Genomic DNA, 14,616 nt, shown 5'->3' with positions numbered 1-14,616 from the left:
TCTAGACTTGGAAGATTTTTGTTTTAGTTTACTTTAAATTTTAAAAAACATTATTTATTTTATTTTGGTTTTTAAAATACACATGTATCTGTTGTATATGCACGTGCGCGCGCGCACCCACCCACCCACCCACACACACACACACACACACACACACATGCTTGCATGACACAGCATGTGTGCACAGGTCAGAGGACAACTTGAGGAGAATGTATTTTCCCCGTTCTACCGTGTGGGTCCTGGAGACTGAACTCAGATTGTGAGTCTTGAGAGCAAGTGCCTTTATCTACTAAACCATATTGCCAACTCTTTTTCTGTTTTAGAGAATGGGGCTTGTGTATACCATGAGGCATAAGTTGAGGTAAGAGGATAATCTTCTGGATTCACTTCTTCTATCATGGAAATCCCGGGAATCGAACTCAAGTCGAGATGCTTGGCAGCAAGAGCCTTTACTCCCTAAAGCTCCTGGATTCCAAAGTTTTAGGGAGACATTTTAGAACCTTCTGCGACAGTTTCCCACTGTGCTTGAGTCGTATCAAAGAGGAAGACTCCAAGGGTGGGCAACATGTTCACCAGCAGTATTCTGAATACATTGCACTCGAACTTGTGTATATACAGAACAAGGACATAAGAGTGTGTGTGTGTGTGTGTGTGTGTGTGTGTGTGTGTGTGTGTGTCCGCATTTGACGTTCATAAGAGCAGCAAGCATATAAAAATAAAGTGGAAGACCTTCAAAATTAACTCCGAATCAATACTTTTGAAAAAAGGAGTTCTTGTTGGAATGGACATGCTCACAACTGTCCTGAGTTTCTCCAATATTATGGTCTGAGTTCAGTGAGACAGAGCCCCTGACACCTCCTGTGGAGTTAACACCAGGAAGAACATCTTAGGGGATGTTGGCTGGTGTTTGGCTAAGTGCTTGGTAGACAGGGGACACCTTGCTTCGGGAAACAGTGACCTTAAGACAGGACAGTCTGACACAGTTCATCATAATCTACATATCAGCTTGTTGTGGCAACTCAGCTCTGTCCACCCGCAAACATCTACCCAGACTCTCACCAGAGCAGAAGGTTGTACACTGATGAAGGTTTAGGAAACCCTGCCCTTCTATCGTAACAATGTATAGATAGATGTTCTCATAAAACACTTTGCAGTAACCATCAGTGAACTAGAGCGATCGCTCTTCTCTGTTGCTCCAGCTCCAACGCGTCCTGGGGCATCTAGAGTCTTTCCCTCTCTCTAGAGTCTTTCCCTCTCTCCAGATGCCCCAGCCCCTGGGAGGCGCTATCCCCACACTGCAGGTATTCTCACCTCCCTAAGTCCCTGGGAGGCGCTATCCCCACACTGCAAGCATTCTCGCCTCCCTAAGCCCCTGGGAGGCGCTATCCCCACACTACAAGCATTCTCATCTCCCTAAGCCCCTGGGAGGCGCTATCCCCACACTACAAGCATTCTCATCTCCCTAAGCCCCTGGGAGGCGCTATCCCCACACTGCAGGTATTCTCACCTCCCTAAGCCCCTGGGAGGCGCTATCCCCACACTGCAGGTATTCTCACCTCCCTAAGCCCCTGGGAGGCGCTATCCCCACACTGCAGGCATGCTCACCACCCTTGTCTACCTCCAGTTGTGTCCTGAAGTTCAAGGATCCCATCCACATTTTCCAAGGGCCAGTAATGAGAAGCAGAAGCCAGGACCGCAAACCCTGCAGAGAAAGGACCAAAAAGTTTACATCACAATTAGGGAGGAAGGAACTGGAGATAAGAGCTGTGACCCGAGCACTCGAAGATTGAAAAAGAGTGAGATTGTCGTGATGACCACGGACCTGGCTGAAAAGGTATTAAGAAAATTCAATACACGCTCCTGGTTAAACAGAAACCACCACTTTAAATTGGAAATCAATGGCTAGTTTCTTAATTGGACTGAGCAGGACAAATAGGGAGGGACATCTCCTAACTCAGGGAAACAAAAGCCCCGTGCATGTCGGTACAGGGCTAGGAGCTGCCCGTTAGTGTGGGGAAAAGGCAGAAATGCCCATTATTGTGCTGTTACTTGGAGTGGCTTTAGAGGCAACGTCTGATATAATTGGACCACAGAATAAAACAAGGTTTAAAATTACTTCACAGGGAGAAGATGCCGGGCATGAGAGAGGCCCCTGACAAACACTCCCCTGTGTCCTTTAACAGTAACCCGCAAGATCGCACATCCTCCCCCTATTTGTAAAGAGAAGTGAAAGTCCAGCTGGAGGGCTGGGAAGATGGCTCAGCTGACAAACTGATTGCCACACAGGCGTCAAGTACCAGAGTTCTATTCCCCCAACCCCACATGAAACCAGGTGGGGTGATAAGTGCCAGGGAGGCAGAGACACGGGGATCCTGGGAGCTCACAGGCCAGCCAGATTAGCTAGAACATGAGTTCGGGTTCAGTGAGAATTTTTGAGACCCTGTAGACATGCATGTGCGCGTGTGCATGCGCATGCGCGCGCGCGCACACACACACACACACACACACACACACACACACACCCCAAAACATAAAAATAAATAAAAATAGCTATAGCCAAAAATAAATAAGAGGACCTGGAGAGGGCATGGTGGGGGAGTACTAGAGGTGATAAGGACATCAGAGGTCTTGAGGGGAGCTAGGGACTAGCATGGAGGATGCAGTGAGAGGACGTTGTGTACCACACATGTAGACAGATGTTCAGTGGGAGGAGAGGCCACGGGTGCCTCTACTACATAGAGACAGTTGGCTTGTGATAAAAGTGGCATTTTAAACCAAAGATCTACTCACCACAGACACTGAAGTCAGTTAGGCATCTGGGGGAAAAAAAAGATCTTAACTCATTAATACTTCTGATGGATCAAAATGTGAGTGTGCTGTAAAAACTGAGCTAGAGGCTGGGGTGGGGTGGTACGTGGCTTTAATCTCAGTTTGGGAGGCAGAGGCAAGGGGATCTCTGTGTTTGAGGCCAGCCTGAGCTACATAGTGAGATCCAATCTAAAAAAGAAAAAGGTGAGCCAGGTACGGTGACCTGTGCCTTGTGGCTGCATGAAATTAGGGTTTAGAGGACTCTCTCTGCCCTTCAATTATAACATTTTGAAGTAGCCATCCATGAACTACCCAGCGCTCCCTCATCTCCATCACCCCAACTCCAACACACCCTTCCCTCCCTCTTGGGAGGTGGAAGGGCTAGAAGTTCAAAGCCAGCCTCCATGACATAGTGAGTTCTAGGTCAATCTGAGCTGCATGAGACCCTGATTCGAATAAATACATAAATAAATAGAAGCTTTCGGAGGTTTTACATTTGGCCAATTTTGAAAATTCCTATATAGGAAATAAACTGAATCAAACTTGGAAACTACATTCTCAAAGTGTATATGGCAGAAACACGTTGATTTCTTTTTAAGAGGTAGTCAATTTACTTTCTGTATTATTAAAATTCCTGTGGGCCAGGAATATGGTTTAGTGGTAGAGTGTTCACGTAATATGTGTGAGGACCTGGGTTCAATCCTCAGACAGCAGAGAAAGGAAGGAAAGAGAGGAGGAGGGAGGGAAGGAAAGAAAAAAGGAAGAAAGGAAGGAAGGAAGGAAGGAAGGAAGGAAGGAAGGAAGGAGAAAGAGAGAAAACCTATTAATGAGAAGGAAATCAACAGAAAGCTTAGGCACAGTAACACAGTTGAAGGAAAAAGAAACGCAAACTGTTTTTTTAACTATTTTTAAAACAGCTCACCCTCCCAACTTTGCTCAGTGCATCCCAGGATCGTAAAGACTACAGAGGACAGTCAGCCACACACTTCTCCGGTTGGAATGGCCACCGAGAGGCCAGAAGTGTGGAGCTGGTCAGTTCTGACAGAGGTTCAGAGTGAGTCAGCATCGGTTTGGCCTTTCCAGAGAGACAATTTGGCTAAGTCTCTGCAGAGGTTAAAGACACGTTCTCTCTGGTGAAGTAACTCTATTCCTAGGAATTTATACTCCAGAGGCTCTAAAACGTATGATCAAAGACCTGTATACAAAAGTATTTGTTGTGGAATGTTCCCACAGGATCAAACACCAGAGAGCGGCCTGGATGCTCATCTGGGGAAAGCTGACTAAATAATCAGCATGTATGTATGTGAAGGGAGCTGGTGAGCAGCCAAAGGGATGATGGAGAATGGCGTGCATCGGTTGACATGGAGTGGTGTTTAAAAGAGCTGGGTCCACAGCTTGCTGGTAGAATGCTTGTCTAGCATGTGAAAAACCTGAGGCTCCATGCCCAGCACACACACACACACACACACACACACACACACACACACACACACACACCACACACACATTCTCTCTCTCTCTCTCTCTCTCTCTCTCTCTCTCTCTCTCTCTCTCTCTCTCTCTCTCTCTCAACAATTTTTACCACATTGTAGCTAGACAGGGGTAGGAATCTCTGCTGTTCTGCTTCACAGGGGATTGACTCCAGAGAGCAGCCATGTCCCACGAATCTCAAAAGCTAGCAGAGAGAGTCAGTTAAATTCCCAGGAAGCTGAGGCAGGAGGATCAGGGATTTGAGGCCAGCCTGGGCCACAGAGCAAAACCTTGTCTCAGAAAGACAAAAAAAAAAAAAAAAAAAAAAAAAAGGAAAAAAGCTGAAAGAAAGTTTGGGTATCTTTACCATGAAGAATGATAAACGTCTGTGGCGATGGAAGTCTACCCTGATCTCACAGTGTGTGTCCACACCAAGAGAAGACATGGTGTACCACGGACATGGCAGGTTCCGTGTTTTTAGGAACCAATACAAAATAAGGCGGGTCAGTGAGATGGCTCAGTAAGTGTGTGCCACCAAGTCTGCCAGCCTGAGTTCAATTGCCAGATCCACAGGGTGGAAGGAGAGGACCAACTCCTTCAAGTTGCCCTCTGACCTCCACATACACACTGTGGCATGCTACACACACACACACACACACACACACACACACACACACACACACACACACACACAGAAATAGGTAAATGTAAAAGAAAAGCTACTGATTAAAAATAATAAATAATAAAAAATAATTCAGCCAAGCATAGTAGTACAGATCTTCAATCCCAGCACTAAGGAAGGTGAGGCAGGGGGATAGTGAATTCCAGGTCAGTCTAGTCTACAGAGTAAGAATCAGTCTCAAAAAAAATTAAAATAAGCCAGGCGGTGGGGGCCGCACACCTTTAATCTCAGCACTCCAGAGGCAGAGGCAGGCGGATCTCAGTGAGTTCGAGGCCAGCCTGGTCTACAGAGTGAGATCCAGGACAGTCAGGGCTACACAGAGAAACCCTGTCTTAAAAAAACAATAAATAAATAAATAAATAAATAAATAAATAAATAAATGTGAGATAGCCAGGCATTATGGCATACAACCTTCAATTCCAGCACTCAGGAGGCAGAGGCAGGTGGATCTCTGTGAGTTTGAGACCAGCCTGGTCTACAGAGTGAGTTCCAGGACAGCCAGGGCTATGTAGAGAGACCCTGTCTCCAAAAAAAGAAAAACGAAAAGAAAAGAAAAAAAGAAGAAAGAAAAAATGAGAAGAAAGAGTCACAACACTGAGACCTCCTGTTCTCCAAGCCTCTGACCTAGCTTCCTTGTCAAAACACTGTTAAATCCCACCTTCAAAATCACAGTGGCCTTGGGCATCATCTTGGGGCAGCATTAACATCATAATCCTAGATGACAGGTAGGTAGTCACCTTGATGGGTACCAAATACCCCATCTCTTGAAGTTCAGATTGCTGGCTCCATTTGCCAGTTGGTGTCTTGATTACTTTACACCTGTTGTGATAAAATGCCCTGCCACAAGCAACTCCAGGAAGGTTTTCTTTAGGCTCCCAGTTTGAGGCCGCAGTTCATCACGGTAGAAAATGAGCAGCTCGTCACATTTTGTCCACAGTCAGAAAGAAAAAAAAAAAAAATGGATGCTGGGGCCCAGCTCACTTTGTCCTAAGTGTAGCATCCTTATCCACAGGATGGTGCTGCCTGTGTTTAGAGGGAGTGTTCCCGTTAGCTCTATCAACTTGATACAGCCTAGAGTCCTCTGAGAGAACAGCCTCAATGGATGAATTGTCTAGATCAAATTGGGCGTGCCTGGGGGTGGTTATCTTAATTACTAATTGATAAGGGAGGGCCCAGCTCACTGTGGGCAGCACCATTCACTAGGCTGTGTAAGAAAGCTAACTGAGCCGGGCGGTGGTGGCGCACGCCTTTAATCCCAGCACGCGGGAGGCAGAGCCAGGCGGATCTCTGCGAGTTCGAGGCCAGCCTGGTCTACAGAGCGAGATCCAGGAAAGGCGCAAAGCTACACAGAGAAACCCTGTCTCGAAAAACCAGGAAAAAAAAAAAAAAGCTAACTGAGCTTGAGTCAAAGAACAAGCCGGTAACCAGTGTCCTCCTCCATGGTTTCCGCTTGAGTTCCTACCCTGACTTCCCTCAGTGATAGACTGTGACCTGGGAGTGTGAGCCAGATAAACCCTTCCCTCCCCCTTACCGTTGCTTTTGGTCAAAGTGTTTTATCACAGCCACGGCAATCAGACGACAATAGTGAGTTTTTCCACCTCAATCAACCTAATCTAGAGAATTCCCCATATGCATGCCCAGAGCTTTGCCTCCCAGATGATTCTGAATCCTGTCGAATTGGAGATACTAACCTTCCCGGTTTTCTCCTGGCCCTTCCGTGTTCCCACACAACTCCCAAATGCAAGCCAACAACAGAAAAAGTCCTCCAGTGGGGCCTAAGGAAATTCATCAAGGCCTAACTCCCACATGCAGCCAGGAAGCAGTTCTGGGCAGTCTCCAGCTGTGAGATGCCGGGACTCAGAAAGGCAAAAATACAAAGCCTTCATTTTCAACTTCTAATTTTTTTTTTAAACCCCAGAAAAGGAAGATATTCGTTTTTAAAAAACCCTCATGGGCTTGTTATTCAATTCATGTGGGAGAAATATCGGAAGCAGAAGGAACATCTATTTCACAAAGAGCAACGGTTGGGTCTTCAGAATCCACCTCTGCCACTAAGCCACGTGGACAGTGTCCCTCCTGCCATCTCTAGGGAACAAGGCGACAGCCAGTTCTGGGCAGAAAGGCTGACCAGTGAAGGTATGGAGTCACCCCAGAACCAGCCCATGTAGTGGAGACGGGATGAAAGGTTTGAGCATGTTGTCACCATAGTGCTGGCATGAACCCCGAGACAGGACAAAGCACCCACATGGTTCCCATTGTCCCCCGACTACAATATGAATCTGTCTACACATGGGAAGTCAGGGGACAAGGCTGACTGAGAGGAAGCAGTGTGGGGTCAGGTGAGCCCTGAGGAGGAGGATGACATTCTAGGTGGTTAACAAGCCAGATGGCTGGACACACGAGCCAGGACAGAGGCCAGATCAGTCTACACCGAGCAGTGGCCAGCCTTGGAGCAGGAGAGTGCAGACAGGCAAGGGCAGCCAGCCTGTCTGACCTTAGACCAGACCAGTGTCACACTGTGTGAAGGTTCCCCTGGGATCATCAGGTCTCCCATTTTTTATTTGTAATGATCATTACAAATAACCCAGTCCCAGGTGATATATCTACAATACAACTCCCGCACGTAAGGCTCAGGGAATATCTCAGAAGGGAAAGGTGGGAAATTCCCAAGAGCCAGAGGACCAGGAAATCTGCTGTGGGACTATAGCTCCTAGAAATGACAGAGCAGCCTCCACCATGATTCCTCAACAATATGGCTGCACAAACAAGACCAACAGGGTCCACAATAGCCATGCCAACATGGGAGGGGGAAATCTCACGGCGCCCCAACCCTAGACAAAGAACTACAGGCAACTAAGGGATGCTGAGAGAAAGACAATTATTCCTTCCCAGCAATCAGCTCCCTAATTCATTTCCATTTTATTACAGCAAGACCTCCTCCCTTGGCGGACCAGGCTGACTATGAACTCACAATCACCCTGCCTCTGCCTCTGAGCGCTGGCGTGATAGGCGTCTACCATTGTGCTGACTCAAGGCGTCCCACTTTTGAAAGATAAGTCAGAAACGCAGATGTTTTCCATTGGATTTTGAAATTTCCCCCCAATGGTAATATCACCAGTTTTATTTTTTTATTAAAATCGTGTGGTGTTAATAAGACGGGCTTAGACTCAGCCCACAGGTTCCCTAAACGCCCAACAGAGCGGGATCACCCACGGTCCTCTAAGTTTCGTAAGAGTGAGACAGCCTCATTCTTTTGTGGAAAAAGATAAAGGTGACAAGCCTGTTGCCGTTAGCCACATGGCTGCCTCAGACTCCCACAGGGATGGCAGGCAGGTCTCAGGAGGGAACACGACCTCAAGGGCTGAAAATAATGGCCTGGGGAAGGCAGAGGAAAAGAGGAGGAAGGGGAAGGAGGAGGAGAGAGGACAAAGAAAGAGAAACGTAAGGAGGGGATGAGAGAGAAGAAAGAAGGAAGAAGAGGGAGAAAGGATTTTAGTCTACAACATAACTATAAGCCAGTTCTTCAGAATTCCTTTTTCACGTGTATCTAATGTTCCACCAACGCAGTATCAATTTGCTTTGAGGAGAGAGGTGGAAGGGAGGGAGAGAGAGAGGAGATGAGCATCATCACTCCAATCTTCCATGTCTCTGATCTCTCCCCTTCCCAGCCTGGCTCCCTTTGGCCTCTGCTACCAGGACACCACGGAAGCCTCTCCCTGGTAGAAAAGTTGGTCTCTCTGCCTCTGCAGCTGGCCTTGGACATCCAAAGCTCATTTCCTGGCTGTCTCTGTGGTCTGCAACACTGTCTCCCATGCTTTTCATAGCTGCTTCCTTCGAAGCAGCTGGGTCTCCGCTCCCCCTTATGAAGTTTCCCAATTCCAACACGTTGTGTTCTGTTTTCTCAGGGTGGGGCTCCATGTTTTGGTCATGGTCTTTTCTCTACCTCATCAGCTTGATCTTTGAAGGTGGTAGAGGGAGGGGGGCCCATCTCCTCTGTGTCCTGTGTTCACTGTATCCAATTACAGCCCTTCTGTGTATATGCGCGCGCGTGTGTGTGTGTGTGTGTGTGTGTGTGTGTGTGTGTGTGTGTGTGTGTGTGTGAAATTCAGGTTTCTGCATTTGCAGCCTCCCGTTTTAAATGTCAGTAATTAAAAACATAACTATATAGGTAGAATGAATGATAGAGTATAAAAACAACTAGACAGGATATAATTAAACATAAACATAGAATGACCACAGAATATAATTATATGCATAAAATATATTTATAAATCTAGCATCCCTTAGAAAAATCTCTACTTGCTTTATTTCCATGTTTTTGTTATGGAATAAACAGTGTTTTTTAAAATTTCATTATGGGGGCTGGAGAGATGGCTCAATGGTTAAAGCATTGCCTGCTCTTGCCAAAGGACATGGGTTCAATTCCCGGCACCCACATGTCAGTTCACAACCATCCATAACTCTAGTCCCAGGGGACCTGATGCCGCATTCCGACTTCCACAGACATCAGGCACACATACAGTGCATAAACATACATGTAGGCAAAACATGCCTACACATAAAATTTTCTTTTAAAAATTCCATTGTGAATACATATCATTTTTTGACTGGCCCAGCAAAGATGGAGAATGACATTCCTGCTATGACCCAGCGGTTTCAGAAGTCCTTCAGAAGCCACTACATAAATAATGACTTGTCATTGCCTGCTTTACATGCCAAGCAGAGCCATGAAGCCTGGGGCTGGACTGGGGTCGGCAGTCCCAGTGGCCTGGAAGGAAACTAGGTAACAACCCAGCTTGCTATTTTTCTCAAGTTTCCAGACCTTCGTTACAAACATCGACTATAAAAGGGCATGTTTATAAACTTTTACAAAGTGGCCTGCAATCTTGGCGAATGCCATTTATGGGTTTGGATCCACCAACCTCGGAGCTTCCTAGGTCGTGTCCTGGGAAGCCAAGGGCTGTGAATCAGGACCTGGGGTGTGAGAGGGTCTCGGGTAAGTGTGGGGGTCAGTCCCCTGTCTGGATTCCCCCTTCCACTCCTGGCTTCCCTGTTGAGTGGGAACCTGGGTTAAATGGGCTCTCACTACAGCTATTATAATTCCGCTGCAATGACAGCCCATGGTCACAGTCACAGGGATACTCAGAAGGCGTTGACACTCCAAAGGACCTCATACCTTTTTTGAGATTTCTAAAACTAAAAGTCTGACCTCATACGGTAGATACAGGAATCCAGAAGCTATCTGGTGGCCTGGGCCAGTGTAGACACCTATACACAGGGAGCAGAAAATGCAGGTGGCTGGTGGCCTCAACTGGGACTCTGTTTACAGGATGACAGTCCTGTCTTTACACAGACAAGGCATGGAAGATGGTTGGTGACTGTTTTCTGAGTCCTGCCTCGTGCAGAAGGCACAGGGTTGGAGCCAAGATGAGGCAATATGACATCTTAACATGACTTTCCTGTACCACCATCACTTCTATGTGATCCTAGGTATCAGTTCCCCTAACTCCCTCCAGATGGCGTCAGCTCATCTCTGTGAGCTTGAACTAACCACTCCAGCTACAGACGTGCCATTGACTGGCCACCATGCAGGTGAGTGTGGACAGGAGGGCTCCAGCTCTGCGTCCTTCTTAAGCTACTTTAGGCAATCCCAAGGCCACTCCCTTCCTTGGCACTCTCTGTGTCTGGACAGTCCCTTGGCTCGTGTGTCAACCCTGTGCCCATCTGGGGCTCTCATGGGTGGAGGTGTCTGTCAGGGATCAGGTTTTCCTAAAGTCTCCCTCGGGGCTTCTTAGGCTTGGGCGGCAGGAGAAGAAATCCAAGGAGATCTTTGCAGAGAGGGCTGAGTATTATTTTTTTTTTTAATAGTCAAAGTCCAAAATGTAAGAAAAGACAAAAATGAATTGGGAGCGGGAGGAAGTAGAGTGTGGGGGGGGAGAAATGAAGGACAGAAGTGGGTGGAAGGAAGGAAGGAAGGAAGGAAGGAAGGAAGGAAGGAAGGAAGGAAGGGGAGGGGAGGGGAGGGGAGAAGGGGAAGATAGCCTTTGGGTGGAAGCAGGAGGGAGGACTAAGCTACTAGGGATGGGAATGAGGACCAGAAGGAAGCCTTCTCGGGCTAGATGAGGACTTCGAGAGGCACCTAGGATCCCTGGCCTAGTCTCCGGGCACCCTGGGGCTCTACCTTCGTTATCTGTGGTGCATGCACACGGACTGATACAACTGAATGGCTGCTGGTCCTCTACGGAGGGTGCTCAACCAGGACAGGCTTCGTTCCACCCGACATCAGGTCAGGAGCGAGGTGTCTCCACAGAACCAAGGTCTCCTGGCACCACTGACGTTTACAGAGTCCCGGATGCTTGCTCACGTGTGGACGTGTGTGAGCGTGTGCGGACAGGTACGGGTCTGTATGGACACGTGTGGATGCGTGCGGAATCTCAGTCAAAGGTCAAATTCTGGAAAAGGCCCCTGAAGCTTTCTCCCCTCAGACCAGCAATACGCACAGTTCCAAGTCCAACTGACTGATAACGCCTATTGGTACAGGCAGGCAGCCCCCGGTCTCAGCAGGGAAGGAGATCTTTCCTATCACCACTTCAGGTATATTCTCCAGATCCACATCCTGTCTGCTGCCCTTCACGGTGCTTGCCATGTTGGCTTGCCAGCCCTGGTGGGGCAGGGCCCCTGTTTGGAGGCAGACTGGTCCTGCGGGTCGGTTCTGCCGGGAACCCTCGTCTCTCTGAGCTCTGAGTCACTGACTTCTTCGCCTTGACCCACCAAGCTTTCCCAGCAATGGGTCAGACATTCCCCTCTGACCTTCAACAAGAATCCTAGCCCCAGAGCACCTGCCACGGGCAGGCTGCAAGTCCCTTCCTATTCATCCCCATTATAGATGGAGCAACCCTCCCGTCTGTAACAGGGCTGTGATCCAGACTTCTGAACAAGTGTCACCCTGTGCATCTGAAAGGGGAGTCACAACAGCCAGAGACAAGTGTCCTGATACCTCCCCACCCCACCCCCACCCCGCTGTGCATGTACAGAACAATTGAAAGATGCTACACAGTGGTGCCCGGGTCCCTTGGGAGGACAGCCCCACGGTTCCATGAGGCTGGAGGCACCAGGGAGAGTTCCCATGGTGGTGACCCTAAGTAGGCACAAGTGTGTAGTCCAAAAATCAAAAGACATTCTGCTCTTGAAGGACATGTCTCCTTGATTAGAAGACAGCACCTGACCTAGAGCAAGAGGCAGCTGGAACAGGGGCCAGCTTCTTCATCACCAGCTTGAAGACATTGGTCACACCAAGGTTGTTGTCTCAAAGGACAGAATGTATTTTCTGGGGATAAGGATCCCAATGCAGGGGGGGTGGTAAACAAGTGGTTTCTGGTGTACCCCCAAAGGCAAGGAGAAAAGCATACAGCCATCAGAGCAAGGAGGGACCTTACCTGGATGTTCCTGGGCTCTGGGCTGGGTGCCACACACCTGCAAGGAAAGATCACGGGGTAAGTACGGGGATATCCTCCACAGACATATCTATCCCAGCTGCCTTTAGTGGCCTGGGGCATTACCTGGAAGCTGTAGAAAGACCAGAGTAGCCAGACCCAGCGGCAAGGCAGTGCCGGCAGATCCCTCATGGTGGGAACCAGGCGGCGGGATCCCCCACAGTCTTCAGGGAGCCTCTCTACCTCCAGCTTCCTGAGGACAAGGACATCTTCATCACAGGTTTCTGGCCACCAAGTCTGTCCCCTAAAGTTTGTGTCGTGTAAGGGCCTGAGAGCAGTTGGGGCGATTCTCCTCTCCAAACTGGAGTCTTCTGGGACCCGAAGGCTGGATGCAGCGCTGGATTGAGTGAGCACTCCTCCTTAGCTCCACCAGAGTTCCCCAAGCTCCTGGCTGTTGCTGCTGGGCAGGCCAGGGCCTCCTCCGGGTGCCTGTAGGCTCAGGAGTCCTCCGTGTCCTGGGCCTGGGACTGGCAGGCACTTGCCTCCCGTCTCAAGTCGGAGCTCAGAGCTCAGCTCAGCCTGGAGCTCAGGGATGTCTCTGCTGCCTCCTTCTGCAGCTGAGCTCCGCCACACCTCGTTGGCCCAGAGTCCAGGCCGTGGCTTTGGGTGGAGAGCCAGAGTGATGTCAGCGGGCCTCAAACTTTGTTCGCCTCTATTTATATCCGTCCCACTCCGGCCTTTCCTGGGTCCTAACACCAGTCTGTTAGGAACTGCTGAGTCCTTCCCAGGACTTTCCCATCAAAAGGTGGCCAGACAAGCCCAGGCTGTGTGTGTATGTGTGAGGGGTGAGAATGTGATGGGGGTGGGTGTGAGAGAGTGTGTGTGTAAATGTGGGAGAGGTTGTGAGGGTGAGAATGGGTGTGAGCATAGTAGTGAGAGTGTATTTGGGATGAGAAAGTGTGTGTAGGTGTGTGTGTGTAAGTATATGTGTATGTGTGAGAGTATTGGGGGTATAAGCATGTGGATACTGAGGGGTAGTGTAGGTGGGTGTGGGAAGTAAAATAGGTGTAAGTGAAGAATGAAGAGTGGGATGAAAGTGGAGGGGTGTGACAGTGTGGAGGTAGGTGTGAGCAAGTGTGAGGGTGTGAACGTAGGGAGATGCAGGTGTCAGGAGTATGTGTGGAGTGTGGGTGAGTGTGGGTCTACGTATGTTAAGATATCTTCTTCTCGGTGCTTTCTTAGTCACTGTATGCTTGTGATGTGCATAAGTGTGTGTGTGTGTGTGTGTGTGTGTGTGTGTGTGTGTGTGTGCTCCACATCCTATAGATGTGGGGGGAGTGGGATGTGAGAACATATGCATGTGGTGTGTGTATATTCTGTGGACATGTATGAGTGTGGCCATGTAGGCATGCAAGGTATGTGTGGCTATGGATGGATATGAGTGTGAGTAAGAGTGTAGATGAGTATGGATGTATTGGTGTGTGGGTATACATAATCAGGGCATATTCTCAGCAGCACCCTCAAGGTCTCATTAGCATTAATAAGTACATGGGGCCAGAGAGTTGTCTCAGTAATTAAAAAGCACTTACTGCTATTGCAAAGGACCTGAGTCCAGTACCCAGTGCTCACATCAGGCAGCTCACAACTGTCTGAAGCTCCAGTTCCAGGAGATCCAACAGCCTCCTCCAGCCTATTCATCCAACAGCCTCTTCTGGCCTACTCGGACACCTAGACACATATGATGCACATAAACTCATGTATCCTCACACACATACACGTAAGTAAAAATAATAAACCCTTAAGAAACAATGCTAAGGGCTGAAGAGATGGCTCAGTGGTTAAGAGCACTGGCTACTGTTCCAGAAGACCCAGGTTCAATTCCCAGCACCCACATGGCAGCTCATACCTGTCTGTAACTCGGTTCCAGGAGACCTGACACCCTCACACCAGTGCACATAAAATAAAATAAAATTATTTTTTAAAAAAAGAAACAATGTTAATAAGCACGAGCGTAGTTGGGGATGGGCGTGCCTCAGTGCCTTGTGAATATGCATGTATTGTCGGCTCATTCCCATTGGCACCCTCAAAATCTCTATCAGTATTAGTAAGCACACGTGTGGATTAAACCGGGAACTCCGCTAGGATCCGGGTCTGCTCGAGCATGGGAAAACAGTGATTATGCACACAAAGAAAGGAGGCATCGGAGTCAGGAGATGCTGCCAG

General features: G+C 48.6%; 1 protein-coding gene across 1 annotated transcript in view; it reads right to left on the bottom strand.

The window, feature by feature from the left end:
* Positions 1–14,109, bottom strand: part of Adgrd1 (adhesion G protein-coupled receptor D1) — a 120,208-nt gene extending 106,099 nt beyond the window's left edge. The window contains exons 1-3 of the mRNA XM_052755524.1: positions 12,520–14,109; positions 12,397–12,433; positions 1,619–1,702 (exon numbers count right to left, since the gene is read on the bottom strand). Coding sequence (XP_052611484.1) covers positions 1,619–1,702; positions 12,397–12,433; positions 12,520–12,585 — 187 coding nt within the window. The 5' untranslated portion in view covers positions 12,586–14,109. The remainder of the gene's footprint in view (positions 1–1,618; positions 1,703–12,396; positions 12,434–12,519) is intronic.
* Between the last annotated feature and the right edge of the window lie 507 nt (positions 14,110–14,616).

Source organism: Peromyscus californicus, unplaced genomic scaffold, assembly GCF_007827085.1.
Source record: "Peromyscus californicus insignis strain IS unplaced genomic scaffold, ASM782708v3 Scaffold_2__1_contigs__length_46816999, whole genome shotgun sequence".
NCBI classification, from domain to species: domain Eukaryota; kingdom Metazoa; phylum Chordata; class Mammalia; order Rodentia; family Cricetidae; genus Peromyscus; species Peromyscus californicus.
Note: the sequence above shows the minus strand (reverse complement) of the source record. Positions and strands in the feature narration are given on the sequence as shown.